The sequence below is a fragment of the Mercenaria mercenaria genome, chromosome 4 (genome assembly GCF_021730395.1).
Source record: "Mercenaria mercenaria strain notata chromosome 4, MADL_Memer_1, whole genome shotgun sequence".
In the NCBI taxonomy this organism is placed as follows: domain Eukaryota; kingdom Metazoa; phylum Mollusca; class Bivalvia; order Venerida; family Veneridae; genus Mercenaria; species Mercenaria mercenaria.
Window position 1 is genome coordinate 88986839 of NC_069364.1, and position 15467 is coordinate 89002305.

The window sequence follows — 15467 nt, forward strand, 5'->3', positions numbered from 1 at the left end:
CAAAAATGTACTTTCTCAGTGAGCTGGTTACTGACACTGCCACCATGTGTTACTATAAGGCTCAAAAGAATCCAAAACTCCTCCATGAACATAAACTATATTATAATGGAACAATTCCACCTGTCCCCTTGAAAACATGTCGGACAACTGAATAAAAAGTGGGGTCATGTGACTAAAATTCATATAACAGCGGGAACTTATTGCAATGCTTGACTGGTTGCTACTAAGAATTGGTCAAAGGGAAGCAACTTCTGAATAACTTAAGATCTAGAATAATCCACCTTGTTACACTGACGTTCAAATTTCATATCGTGTTTGAAACGTCATTTGTGACGTCAGTTTCATGTATGCCGTCGCGTTTAAAAATCTTAAACGACAATATTTTCAATTTTACACAGGGCTGATAACAAAGTTGAATCACTTACATGATAATTTTAAGTGTAGATGCCCATGTAATAAAAAGATTATTAGATTTGCATCAAGAAAAATGCACTCGTTCTTTCGCGGAATAATATTGCGCTCCTAAAGTCGCATAATATTTCCGCTGCAGAACTCATGCAGATTTCTCGATACAAATCTAATAACCTATAAATATTTCTAAATTTTGTCAGGTCTTCCGCCAAAAGCAACCCACAAAAAATCGTTAAACATTTAATATTGCAAAGACAATTCTAACATGACTCCATTTGTTTGTAAGAAGTCTGCGATAGACAAAGATTGACGGACCAGTGTGACACTTAATTGTGTCATTACGTCAGATGCTTGAATATTTAACACCCTCGTGGTTTAATTCCTGCGCATCTGAATCGTGGTAAATCAGGCAATAAACCACCACGAAGGCCTTGATTAATTAACGAACAAATCATCTTCATTCTGTCATAAAGCACGATAAACCAAGACGTCCAAAATCTTCCTAAATTGTTCCGTCTTACATTAAGATTCCCCATAATATTCTTAAACTATCATTTAATTAAATGTTATAGTTATAAATATATTTACTTCGTATTATACTAAGACTGACCTGTTGCTTAAGCAAGTTTAACTGTTATCTAAAACAATCTATAGCTAATACTGTAATAGACTTTATTAAAGACCATAAATTCTATTCTATGTCTATTTTAATTACCAATAGCTATGAGGGGGTGGGAGTGTAATAATTTCAACAGTTGCGGTAACAGATCACTAAGGAAGAACAGCTGTATTAAGGTAGTGGACCCGTAATGACAATTGCTAATTTACGTAGTCTCCGTATGCGAGTTCGGCATTCTCCGTAAGAGAGTTCGGCATTCTCCGTATGCAAGTTCGGCATTCTCCATATGCGAGTTCGGCAAGGTATGCGAGTTCGGCATTCTCCGGTTTTCACACGTAAAATAACTGAGTGTCATAACGGGCCCGCAACATTAAATACTCTAGAATCGGGCTTGCATTTATGAGTAAAAGATTCTTTTCATTAAATTCATTTTGGGAAAAGTGACCGCGCCCTCTGACAGCAAAGTGAACGAACGTGGTGAATTTGAATAATCTTGGAAGAAGGAGGGTTCGTATGCGAATACTTCTGATACGGACCAGGTATATCTTACAAGAAGTTTCCCTCTCTGGCAATATAGGTAAAGATGAAAACGCCATCTGACAACCATGTTTTGAACGAATCTGAACAATCAATTTCCTGTAAAGCTGCAAGTATATTGTTTTACAATTATTCATAATTAACAAACATGTACAACATACCCGCAAAAATACTCATAGAAACTGTACACAGTATTTCCTTGGTATTGATAAACACTGTCAGGGAAGCAACTATTGATAGTCATGCAAAGGCCGTCAGCTGAAATCAATGAAACACAAGTTAGTTTAACAATATTTATTCAAGCATAAAATCGCTTTTTTTTTTGGTCATTTTCAGCGGGTGTTTTGACTGGAGAGTAAATATGTATTAACAGAAATGTTCTAGCTTCCACGCGCCGTTAACACGCCTTTTTAACATGCACTGACATTCCGTTCCGTGGCAAAGAATACCTACATACGGAAATGACGTCAAAGTGGCATTCCCTTGCATTTCATGCACATTTATTGACGTTGACGGACAATAAATTCATTCGAGTTTTTTTCACGTTTTATGCAATTATAGCGTTACCCACCGTGTCCAATCGTTACTTGGAAAAAACCAGATCTCGGATTAAATGGAGCGGTTTTGGTGATTTTGGGTAAGAAAATTATATTTTTCTGTTATTTAGAATTTGTTGTCAAGGACGGCATATAGCGCAAGATGTGCTCCGAATATTATGAAATACTCTTTGCTATTCATTTTCCAGCAAATCTAAGCACTTTTCTCAATTACTTTGGAAAACCATGCGAAAATAGCAGGTAAACAATGCCATGACTCAGAAAAAGCATTATTTCAGTACGTTATTCGGCAAAAATACTAAATTACCACTTCCACGACATCAATGACACATTCCTGTAACATATTTTATCATAAATGATGAATTATATTTCTTGGAAGACCAATATAAGACGATTCATGACCGTGCTGGTCAGTAACGCAGGAGACACAGGATCAGCGACTGCAAAATGCAGTAAGGAGTGTCCGAGTTTTCTTCTGTGTGCGTTTTCATCAATTTACAAGGGAAACATATCTTTATTCACTTTATTTATCTATCAAAACAGTGATAATTAGTGGCAAATCAAAGAACAACATGGTCAAAAAGATGTTTAATGCTCCACTCTGGTAAGTCACGTTACCATATGTTGCTACTAAATTGAATTATATGAAAATTGAATAGATGAAGTTAGAACAAACAGGACGGATCCAACTTACCTAAGAACATGAAATCAGTACTGATTCTTAAGGTATACAATTATACTGGTTGTAATAAAAAAAAGGTATTGGGTTCCATGTTCCATGAAGGTTTACATCAGCTCGCCAGCACAGTAGAATTATTTATTACATCTATTACACTGGCGAATTTTGTTTTTGTGTCTTTTCATATGTCTCTTCAAGTTAGATTTTGTTGATTTTGTTTGATAGCATATGTAGCACATGAAGCCATAATAATGAAAGAATAATGCAACGACTCACCCTCTTTCTTTGCTTACATTTAGAATTCCTATAGTTCCGGTAATTATAGCGCTGCCATGGGGTATTATAAACTCATTTTTAGCGCACCTCCAAAAAGAGGCGAAGCTAGTGTTTACAAGCCATGATTTTGAGAGAATAACTTGCAAAGCAGTGGTATGATAATTTGTATTTTTAGACAAATTGATTATTTCTGCTAAAGAATTGCTAATCCCGTAATTCTTCAGTTTAGATACTGTCGATTTTTACTATTGAATAACGGTTCGTAGCGAAAAGTCTGTGATTGTCGTCAAGGACACAAAAGCTTTTGCCTTACTTATAGTCTGAAAAAGGAAAATTTACATACTAGTCTAAAGGAGGTAAAATCACAAGGGTGAGAACCATCTAAGAATAGTCACGTAACTAGGGACAAGTTCTTACTTGAGGAATCCTTAAAGGTATACGTGCGTGTTCTTTGCGAATGTTTTTGACATTTGGTAGAAACGCATTATTAGATGTGCTAAGGTGAGAAATAAAATTACACCGTAGTATGAAAAGTAGTTCCAAGTCACAGCATTTTAATTTTGATCTCAGGAAAAATCTCCCGAAAATGGCTTTCTCGCCGCCGTGCTTATAATTTGAAATGGGGCAAGCTATCTGTACATATTTTTTTTTTACTTTATATAGAAAGTATAGACAACAGCATTTAGTACGTGCATGCCTTTTTCTGTCTAAAACATTTTGACCACAGTGCGACCGAATTCCTGCCCTTAAAGCAAAAGTAATACGCGGGGTTTCATCAGAAGAATAAATAACTGTATAAAAAACACAATAAATTGCTGTTTAGACTAGAACGTTATCAGGAGACAATACTTATCGCAGTTTCTGATAGATAAATTAAATGAATAAAGGTATTTTCCCTTGGAATTTGATAAAAACGAACACAGAAGAAAAATCCGAAGCTCCTGCTTTACTGCATTTTGCAGCCGCTGCATGATCCTTTGGCTCCTGCGTTACTGATCAGTTCAGTCATGAATCGCATAATATCGGCCTTCCAAATAATTTAATTCATCTTTTATAGCACTAACGTTTACATGAATGTATCAGTGACAACACGGAGTTGGTAATATTGTATGCAGAGAACGTACTGGAAATAACGCATTTTCTGAGTCGTGGCATTGTTTACCTGCTATGTTGGCATGGTTTTCCGAAGTATTTGATAAAAGTGCTTAGATTTGCTGGAAAACAAATAGCAACGACTATTCCATAATGTTCAGAGCACATCTTGCACTATATGCCGTCTCTGACATAAATTTCAAAATAACTAGAAAAGACTATTTTCTAACCAAAACCGCTCCATTTGATCCGAGATCATGCGTTACTGATCCGATTTTTCCAAGTAACGATTGGACACGGTGGTTACCGCATTCTTCACTTCGTGTTATACCTTCTGCAGAATCGCTAGAGATGGATTCTGCAGATATTGTAACACGAACAAAACATGCGTTACAAGATTTAACGTTCCATAGTGCTTTATAATATTTTTGTAAATATCTGATTTATATCAGCGGTCCAAACAGAGAATAATGATAATTTCATGGTAAGAAAAGCAGTAGTCTACATGAACTGTTGGATATGAACTAATATGACTAACTTTGATAAATACACGATATATCAATTACCTAAAATAGGAAATGACAAGAAATTGAAATATTTATGTTCATACAAAACATGCGTCTGCCTCATTGTAACCAAAACCATGTTGACCCTACAATGTACGTACAATGGCAATACAGTATCGGTAAAAAGTGTTCGTTTTAAGGAATTTCTTCATAAAAACGGACATAATATGTAATTGTACACAGTTAAGGATTCGACGGATATTTGACGTTTTGAAATTTGAACATCACCAAATCACAGAAAGAAAGAGTTGTTTTACATGAAAATTGCACAGCATATGAAATAAGTACAATATTCTAAAAAGCAATTGTCAATTTATTGTTGGATTCTTGAATTCCCGCAAAGGGACCACATTAAGGGGTCACCCTTCTGGACAGTGTAGCGCCTTTGATATCTCACCATTTGCAAAGAAATGTTGCATATCTTCGTTTTGATGCATTTGCAACAATGTTCGTTTAAACATGTATTGAACAGAGATTGTTGGTAAACATGTTGTTCGTTTACCAATAATTGTTAGACGTTCAGTTTACGGTTCATTTTATCTTTTTTATGGAATAATCATGTCTGTTTCACGAAAGTCAATATGTTCTTTTGGTAATGACAAAATGTGAATTATTGTATATTGCGGACATTTTAGCACTCGTACATTGTTGTAAATGCATCAAAACGAAGATTTGCAACATCTCTTTGAAAATGGTAAGATTTTAAACACGCTACACTGTCCAGAAGGATGGACCCTTAATGTGGTCCCTTTTCAGGAATTCAATCATCAATCAATTAATTGACAATCGGTTTCTAGAATACTACACCTATTTTATAAGCTGTTCAATTTTCACGCAAAACAATTCTTCTTTTTTTCTATGATTTGGTGATGTTTAAATTTTAATACGTCAAATATCCATCTAATTCTTAACAAGTGTGTGAAGTCACTATCCATTCCTACTAGTGGTTACTGAGATATCAGCTTAATGGAAAACCTTAAACAACACAGACGCCGACGTGGAAGCCGGCAAATAGCTTTACTTCTTCTTCGAATAGTCGGGCTAAACTCAATTACTCTGGTCCAGCTCTTTTTGTCCAGCTCTTTTGTCTTAAAAATGAGACAGGCAAAAGACATTGCATTTTAATATAATATGAATAACTGATCACAGGGTTGGCCTACAACTGCGTTTACTTATTAATATACTATCTACCGGTACCATGAAGACACTTTAGAACGAAATAGGAAAATAATGCATATGCCTCTCACAGACTGCCTGTAGAAGTATTTGCCATGACGCGTGAACGCCACAACGTCTCATGACGTTACGTTGTGTCTGCGAAGCCTATATTAGGCAAACATAATAAATTTATACAAATGAAGAATGCACCGAAAATATAAAATATCGTTTTAATGTGCAGAATTAGTTAGGACTTTGTTAGGAAGACGAACGTCCAAAATCAAACATAATCGTGTATAAATAGAAACTCGAATCAAAGACTTTTGATATGTCAATAGTTTCGGTAAGGATATGGACAAATAATTCTCTTAATAAAGTTACAATTTAACTCACCCAAGGGTGTAAAGTTGAAAGCTCGTTTTAATCAAGGCCATAAAAACAAATAGGTTTGACTGGCTTCAATGTCATGTTAACTTAAGATATAATTTTACAATATGGTGAAGAACACATTTGTATTGTAAAACTGTTTTACGAATAATCCATTTCAATCATTTACTTTTGCTCGTTGTGTTGTTGTCGCTCTTAGAAAATGGACGCGTTGTGAAACTTAATTCGAAAATATTACGTGGATATATAAATTAGTTGTCATTATGTCGTCAATTTCCAATGTGCGTCGTCAATTTCCAATGTGTGACGTCAGTTTCCAATGTGGGTCGTCAATTTCCGATGTATGTCGTCAATTCCCAAGTGTGTCGTCAACTTCCAATGTGCGTCGTCAATTTCCAATGTGTGACGTCAATTTTCAATGTGTGTCGTCAATTTCCAATGTATGTCGTCAATTCCCAGGTGTGTCGTCAATTTCAAGTGTATCTCGTCAATTTCAAATGTATCTCGTCAATTTCCAATGTGTGTCGTCAATTTCCAATGTATGTTGTCAGTTTCCAATGTGTGTCGTCAAGTTCAGATGGAACTGACCATACCAAAAACGTGACATAAAAATGCACAACCTAATACTGTTCTATGTAAAACTTAAAAAAAGAATTTGGTTTAGTCAAACAATTTGTACCGCCAATAATATGTAGTTTGTTCAGAAAATTTTATCACTTATCATTTAAACATCCTGCTCCAAATTGCGGGAACATGCCAAATCATTATGTTTTGATTAAATATACGAAATATTATCATCAGAAATATATATTAACGTTTTTATCTTACATTACTTTTTTCTGTCGACTTAACGACATATCGCTTATTCAAGTGAAGATTTATCAGAGATAGATATAAGTATACCCACGGGTGACACACTGTAATTGAGTCATAATAAAAAGACGATAATTGAAATTTATTGATTTAGGGAGATAACTGTTATATCACTGACATGTGCGATTTCACATGTTAACAAGAGAATTACTTGTCATGAGTCACCCACCTGTATGACACTGGTGCGATTTTAACTTATCACTGAGCAGAACCCATATTCATAAAGCATTATAATAAACAAAAAACACTACGATCAAAAATTAAGATTTTCTCATAATTTTCTATAACATTTCAAGGTAGTGGGCACGTGATGAGTCGGCAACATCTGTTAGATTTCGTATTCTCGTCTGTTATTACGACATTCTTCGCACGTACATGTAGCTCGTATGAGCAATGGTTGCCGTAACAAATTGAGAACGCAGAAATCATAATAAAATTATCGTGTTTTCGCTCCGCGCCCCCGCTAAATAGCGAGTTTCCGCCCCGCGCCCCAGCCATTTTAACAATCTTAATCCTCGTGTTTTCGCCCGGCGAGGTCGCGGGGCGGATGGTCGAATTGGCACAAATCAGCCACATAGATAATTGCAACACGTAACACTTACAAAACGAAAACGCAAAAAGACGCGCTGCGAAAAGTCGAAATTAGAGAAATAAAACGGCGGGGTCGCGGGGCGATAACCCGCTAATTACCGAGGTCGCGGGGCGAAAAGGCGAAATTTAAGCATTACAATGGCGGGGGCGTAGGGCGAAAACTCGCTAATGGTCGGGGTCGCGGGGCGAAAAGTCGAGATTTAGTAACTAAAAATGGCGAGGGCGCGGGGCGAAAACAAGATAATTAGCGCTCTTCAAACGTCGAGTTTTCGCCCCGCGCTCCCGCCATTAAAGTTACTCACTCCGTGATCCCGCTGCTTATCGTGTTTTTGCTCCGCGCTCCCGCCATTTTAACTTGTTAATTCTCGTGTTTTCGCTCGGCAGGGTCGCGGGACGAAAACGCGAAATTACAGAAATCATCCACCATATATGCGCTAATTATACATTTTATGGGAACATTTACCAGATGATGAAACGAACCAATTTATTGAAATGAATTTAACTTGGTAGACTCAACGTTTCGTTGGACGTCACTTTAACGTTATCCATATGTATGGTTCCCTTAGACACTGGCTCTGTTGTAGAATATTCTGCAAGTTCTCCCAAGAGGGAAACAACGGATCATGACGACCGGAATATTGTGAATGATGCATATGACTGAGGCATGTTCTTCTAAAATATTTAATGCGAACGTCCGAGGGCGTCGGTGCTAGTTTTTACGGGAGTGTCTTTTAACGGGTCTACGGACTTTTACACCTTACAAAGCGTTCTTTATGCCGTTAATGTCTCTTTCAGTTTTATCACTAAAGCCAATGGAACGTCTAAAATTTCAAAATGTGTTTGTTCTTTACATATGTGTATAAATAAACAAAATATTGCTAGAATAACATTATAACGGATATACAGAGAGAGATAAAATGTATTAACTTCATCAATATTTGACGTTTATGAATGCTGGCAAAAAATGTAAATAATATTGTTAACAAAAATATGAGAAATACATGCAGGTCTAAGGGAAGTCCCGTTTTTGTGAACTTTAGTTTGACACAGTTGTAGCTGTTGATGGTTTCTTGTTATACAGAGACCCAAATACCCTCCAGACGCATGCGCCAGCAACGAAGCAAATTGTGTAGGTATCCCAGGTGAGCTATTTAGATTAAGAGAAAGCCTTCCTTTGGAAATTTTATCAAGGTTTAAAAGTGTACCTTACAAAGTATAATCATTTATTCAACATATCCAGTGACCGTAACTTTTACGTAAAATATATCAATTTTATATCTTATGCTTTTTGGTTTTCTTCTTGTATTTAGATTTAGGTATCATGTATATGATTCAAATCAATAGCAATAAAACTCTGTCATGCAAAGTCCATTTCCTTCCCCAGTTTAGTTTTATTGTTTACATTCATATATTTCATATTCATATTCATGATTTATCATCCTCCAGTTATAGAGATTTTACAGAACACATCATATGAATATATATAAATACCATCATACAATAATAATAATAATAATAATAATAATAATAATAATAAAAACGATAAGAATAATAATGATTATATATTCTGTAATAACATGAATGCACAAGTATTCTTATACCTGCGTTTTCAAAAGTCATTAGGAAATCATACTGATGATCAAAAAAGCTGATTTTCTGTGTTTTAAATTCGTTCTAACCGATCAGTCAGTAAAAATAATAGTAATAACAAGAGCCATGTTAGACATGGCCAATCCCCCCGCCGGGCATATTATAATTGAAGGCTAAAGTTGCTGGCAAGTTAGTGTCTGAAAGTATTAATTTTGGGGAAAGCTTTGAAGAACCGTTTAGTTGTGGTCCACATCAGGGGTTTTAAGGATGTGGAAGAAAGAATAAGTCAGTGGTGAGGTGGTTTACTGCTAAACTTTATTAATTTTCATGAAAAGTATAGCTATGATGTTTTTCTATATGGCTACTGTAAAAAGAAGGAATGGAAAGCTAACAGGAACAAGAGTGCCAGAATGTCACAATATACGCCCGTCACAGCAAATTTCTTTACTCTAGCAGTTGTATTTGCAAATGGAATTTTAATTTTGTGGTTGTTTAGTAATCACTGTAAGTCCACAAAAAAACTCCTTACCAGGTAGAGATATCTTAAAATACACCTAAAATTGGAAAGTAACATCCATGTTGTACCACAGAAAAGTGGTCTTGTTTTTTCCCTGTGGTCAGTTATAAAAATGTTACAATATAAGTTATTTATAGTAACAACTAAGGGAAGTTAATCTTAAAAAAAAAAAAAAAAAAAAATTGTAAGTCCATACAAAAATCTTTACCAGGCAGAGATTGGTCAAAATACACCTCAAAATTGGATGTAGCATGCATGTTGTACTACAGAAAAGTGGTCTCGATTTTTCCCTACGACTAGTAATGAAAAAGTTACAATAGAAGCTATTTAAAGTAACAACAAAGGGAAGTAATTCTAAAGAAGGGAACTGTGCATGACACTTCGTCTCATGATGGTGTATAATTGTGCCAGGTTACATCAAAATCTCTCCATGCATGAAGAAGAAATGCTTCGGACAAAGTCATTCTTGTATCTGACCTTTGGCCTCTAAGTGTGACCTTGACCTTAGACCTAGAGACCTGGATCTTGCGCATGACACTCTGTCTCGTGGTGGTGAACATTTGTACCAAGTTATATCAAAATCCCTCTATGCATGAAGAAGAAATGCTCCGGACAAGGTTTTCATTCTTGTATCCTTTGACCTCTAAGTGTGACCTTGACCTTAGACCAAGGGACCTGGTTCTTGCGCATGACACTCCGCCTCGTGATGGTGAACATTTGTGCCAAGATATATCAAAATCCCTCCATGCATGAAAAAGATATGCTCCGGACAAATTGTTTTAAGAAAATATGATAAAGGGGAATAACTCAAAAAATAGGCAAGGTAGAGTTATTGTTCTTGCACACTGCACTTCCTCTCAATGTGCTCTATCAGTGTATGAAGTTTGAAGAAAATCCCTCCAGTACTTTTGGAGCTATGCTCCGGACAAATTTTTTTAAGAAAATAAGATAAAAGGGAATAACTCAAAAAATAGGCAAGGTAGAGTTATTGTTCTTGCACACTGCACTTCCTCCCAATGTGTTCTATCAGTGTATGAAGTTTGAAGAAAATCCCTCCAGTACTTTTGGAGTTATGCTCCGGACAAAGATCGTTGCGGACGGACGGACGCACGCACGCACGCACGCACGGACGGAGAGCATTTCTAATATCTCCTTTGCCTTTGGCGGGGGGATAAATAATGATAATAGTAGTAGTAGTAGTAGTAGTAGTAGTAGTAGTAGTAATAATAATAATAATAATAATAATAATAATAATAATGATTTACAAAGAATGTAACATTATCACATTCAACATACAACATGTATTTCGTATAAACTTTTTGGCCTATGAAATGTTTAATAAGTGTAAGTTACCCTTATCAAGGACAAAACTTAATTTTAAAGAAGGTCACCCAAACATACTATATTGGATGTTACATCAGTCATTGGTGTTTTACACTTTTTCGTTTCTTTTTCAACATCAGAAATACATTTTCTGTGAAACTTCTATATAGCGATGATATTCCATTACTTCATCCCAACTGTGAACACGAAACATGAAACTTGGGCATGGGAACCGCACAAGGCATATGTAATGATGATAACAAATGTGTAAGTTTGAAAAACAGTTCTTGTTTTCAGGGAGTGCAATATTGTTCTATTTCAGTGCAAACACAATTGTTGAAAATTATAACTAGAATGCATTAAGATGATACTACAGCAGGATATTTCCTATTTATTTTTCAATAAACTTTAATAAAAGAAAGTTATAAATCAATACGAACACATAGAACGCAATAAAAAATGCAGGCTCGGTTTGCTGAGCAATTCCTGAGAGATAATTAACAGTGCAACACCCCTCAAGCTCCCTAGCAAGGGCTTAAACGGAAATCTATTTATAGAACTATATTCCATGTATGTCGTGATTTCAGTGGTTCAAAAATAATAACAACATTGAGTCTAAGTACAGGCGACATTTTACCGTCACCACAAGGCAACGGCTGCTGATGTTATACTTAGAATTCCATAGAACGCAACCAAACATAATAATAATTCAATGCAAGGGAGTGAGGAAACTAGTTTTAGAGTTTTAGTTATTAATCAAAGACAGACACTGTGTCATCTATCCTAGATTTGTAAAAGAGTAGAAAATGGTGTACTTCACACAAGAAAGATAATAAAAATAGCTCGTTTACAAATGTTTCATAATGATGTTCAATGTAACTTTATGGGAATGTTTTATTAGAGTGTACAAATAGCACGATAAAACATAATAATTATACAAAATTTACTTACTACTTGAAATCTCACATGCGAAGTCTAAAGACATCAGGAATGGCTTGAAAACTGTTTCGAATTTTGCGGTATCATTCTTTTGTTCTTCATTGGTGCAATTATTGTCAAGATGACTTTTAATGCACGACCAAATAATTCGTCCTTCAACACTGTAAAACATATTATGTCATACACATTTAGTGAAAAAAACAAACTTACAGAATGTTTACAAAAACAGTTCACAATAAGATTTCTTTGGCATCAAGAAAAGGAAATAATCATAGAACTAACGAGGAATAGTGTCAATGAACTTCTTGACTGTACTGCAAATATGGTAAACTTCGCGTGATTTGATAGACAAGAGATATACGAAGGAAATAACATTGTTTAGTATTCACTAGTTTACTGTTCCATCGCTAATATTGATCAATCTACAGTTTGTAACGGTTAATACATAGAATAGAGTATTCTTAATTTTTCATTGTATACGCACATTATATATCAGTTTGTTACCCTCCTCCAATAAACTCCATCTAGAGAGTTCCGAAATGTATAATTTATGTTAAAAATCTCAAAATTGTTTCAACAAAAGAACTACCGAAAATATTTTACTTGCAGTTTCCTAAAGAAGTACATGTATATAAGTAGTAATATATTTTGTACATATATAGTTTCTTCCGCGATATATCTGTGTCTATGTATTTTAACGTCTGCAGTCTAATTTTGAAGAAAGCTGTAGACACAGACAGCATGTGACTACATTTTATCAGTGTGAAAATGATACATATAAGGGGTCGACCATTTGAACTGAAGGCCTGGTATTTTTGTTGGAGCAAAGAATTGTTGTACCCCCCGACAACAAAGTTGTAAGGGGGGGGGGGGGTATACTGGTTTCAGGTTGTCTGTCTGTCTGTCTGTCTGTCTGTCCGTCTGTCTGTCTGTCCGTCTGTCCGTAGACGCAATTTTGTGCGCACCATCTCTCCTTATCCCCTTGACAGAATTTAATGAAACTTCACACAAGTGATCAGTACCAACAGTAGTTGTGCATGGGGCATGTTAGGTTCTTTTAGAAAAAAAAAAAATGCAGAGTTATGGGACTTTGTTTTTTTGTTACTATACTATATACATAGACACAATCTTGTGCGCACCATCTCTCCTCATCCCCTTGACACAATTTAATGAAACTTCACACAAGTGATCAGTACCAACAGTAGTTGTGCATGGGGCATGTTAGGTTCTTTTAGAAAAAAAATTTGCAGAGTTATGGGACTTTGTTTTTTTGTTACTATACTATATACATAGACACAATCTTGTGCGCACCATCTCTCCTCATCCCCTTGACACAATTTAATGAAACTTCACACAAGTGATCAGTAACAACAGTAGTTGTGCATGGGGCATGTTAGGTTCTTTCAGAAAAAAAATTGCAGAGTTATGGGACTTTGTTTTTTTGTTACTGTACTATATACATAGACACAATCTTGTGCGCATCATCTCTCCTCATCCCCTTGACACAATTTAATGAAACTTCACACAAGTGATCAGTAACAACAGTAGTTGTGCATCGTGCATGTTAGGTTCTTTCAGCGACAAAAATTGCAGAGTTATGGGACTTTGTTTCTTGTTAACATACTATGGGACTTTGTTTCTTGTTAACATACTATGTACATACAGTCTGCATATGCAATCTTGTGCGTGCCTAATCTACCAAACCCTTACACACAATTTAATGAAACTTCACACAAGTGATCAGTACCAACCCTAGTTGTGCATGGTGCATGTTACATCCTTTTAGATAAATATTCTGCATAGTTATGGGACTTTGTTTTTTGTTACTATACTGTATACATACAGTCTATATACATACAGTCCACAAATTATGCAATCTTGTGTGCGTCAAATTGCAATGTACTGTGTCAGTGCATGCGGGGGGTACATTCATCACCTTTAGTGATAGCTCTAGTTTTATTTGTTTGAAAGTTAGATTTTTTTAACTTAAAAATTGCAGAGTTAACCAAAAACTAAAATTAATACGCACGCTAAGTCTGCTTATGTAATAAAATGGCTAAAAACAAGCCTTTTGTTGACATATTATGTCGAGATAACGCTCGAGATAAGACGCCTTGCGATCGAAATAAGATGTCGCTCGCTCGAGATACGTCACCGTGCGATCGAAATAAGATGTCGTGCGCTTGAGATAATTTAATGTAAAATTTAATATAAAAAATAAAATTAAATTGTCTTCAATGATGAAAATTTCCTACACCTATAGAACCATTCTCGCAAACCAGAGGTTGGTTTAACTCGGGATTATGTCGAACCTCTGATATGGAACACGTCATAGATCCAATTTTGGTGTCACATAATTTGGACGAAATTCAAGAAAAACGCTGCCGTGGAATTATTGAAATATTAATTTAGTCATATTCATTATTAAAGGATATATATCAGATATATAACCAGATTTGTTTCTAGCAAATCCAAAGTCTGGATCATTGTTTTTGTCAAAGAAATACAAGTAACCCCTTCTACCTCCCCCGAATATCAAATGGTTGACCACTTAAGCGGAGTTATACATGTATTCATCTTATGAAAAAGTACATGTAGAGTAAATCTTCAATTAATTGCAAGTTCCAGATAATCTTTCTACATATTGTTGTAAAGGACTAGAAATCAAAATACCTGCAAATATTACTCCAGAAATTAGGTCCACTGTACCCCTTGTATGGTTGCATACACTGGTCTTCAAAGTCCTCAGCAGTCTTGCAGGACGGCTCACAACCTAATTATATTTAGATAACTGTGGTTAAGAAATGTGATATTGCTACAAGCATGTATGTTGTTTTGTTTTGTTTTGTTGTTTGATTTCAAACGGAATTCTACCGTGTATAATTTGTATAACCTTTTCACTAAAGGGGCGGATATTCTGTATATTGACTGATATGACGTAATTACGAAAGACCATTGGGGACTTCAGACTTCACAGTGCAGACTTCACACTTCAGACTTCGAACTGCAGACTTAACACTTCAGCCTTCAGACTTACGACTTTACACTTCAAACTTCACTCATTTCACACTTCATACTTCATACTTCAAACTACAAACTACAAACTTCACAACTATTACTTCTAACTTCACGCTTCATTCTTCAGACTCTACTTCATACTGCACACATTAAACATCACGTGACTTGACGTCATCTGCTTAATTTTGTTTTGGCATCTATAGAAGTTTACGCCATTTTTTATTTGAGTTCTTGGTATTATTGATTGTGTACATTTTAAATTTTCTAGAAAAATAAATGACTTCTCGAGTTAAGATTATATCACTTCTTGATATTCGAAAAATCAGGGGAAATT

General features: G+C 35.5%; 1 protein-coding gene across 2 annotated transcripts in view; it reads right to left on the reverse strand.

The window, feature by feature from the left end:
- The window catches only part of LOC123552397 (adhesion G protein-coupled receptor B1-like), a 63828-nt gene extending 48919 nt beyond the window's left edge, over positions 1 to 14909 (reverse strand). Inside the window, exons 1-3 of one of the 2 annotated variants that reach the window (XR_008370720.1) lie at positions 14789 to 14909; positions 12128 to 12276; positions 1729 to 1825 (exon numbers count right to left, since the gene is read on the reverse strand). Coding sequence is in view for 1 of the 2 variants with exons in the window: in XM_053541911.1 (XP_053397886.1) it covers positions 1729 to 1825; positions 12128 to 12276; positions 14789 to 14841 (299 nt within the window). In the remaining variant the exon portion in view is untranslated. The remainder of the gene's footprint in view (positions 1 to 1728; positions 1826 to 12127; positions 12277 to 14788) is intronic. The other variant, XM_053541911.1, reaches the window with a different exon arrangement.
- Positions 14910 to 15467: the final 558 nt, after the last annotated feature.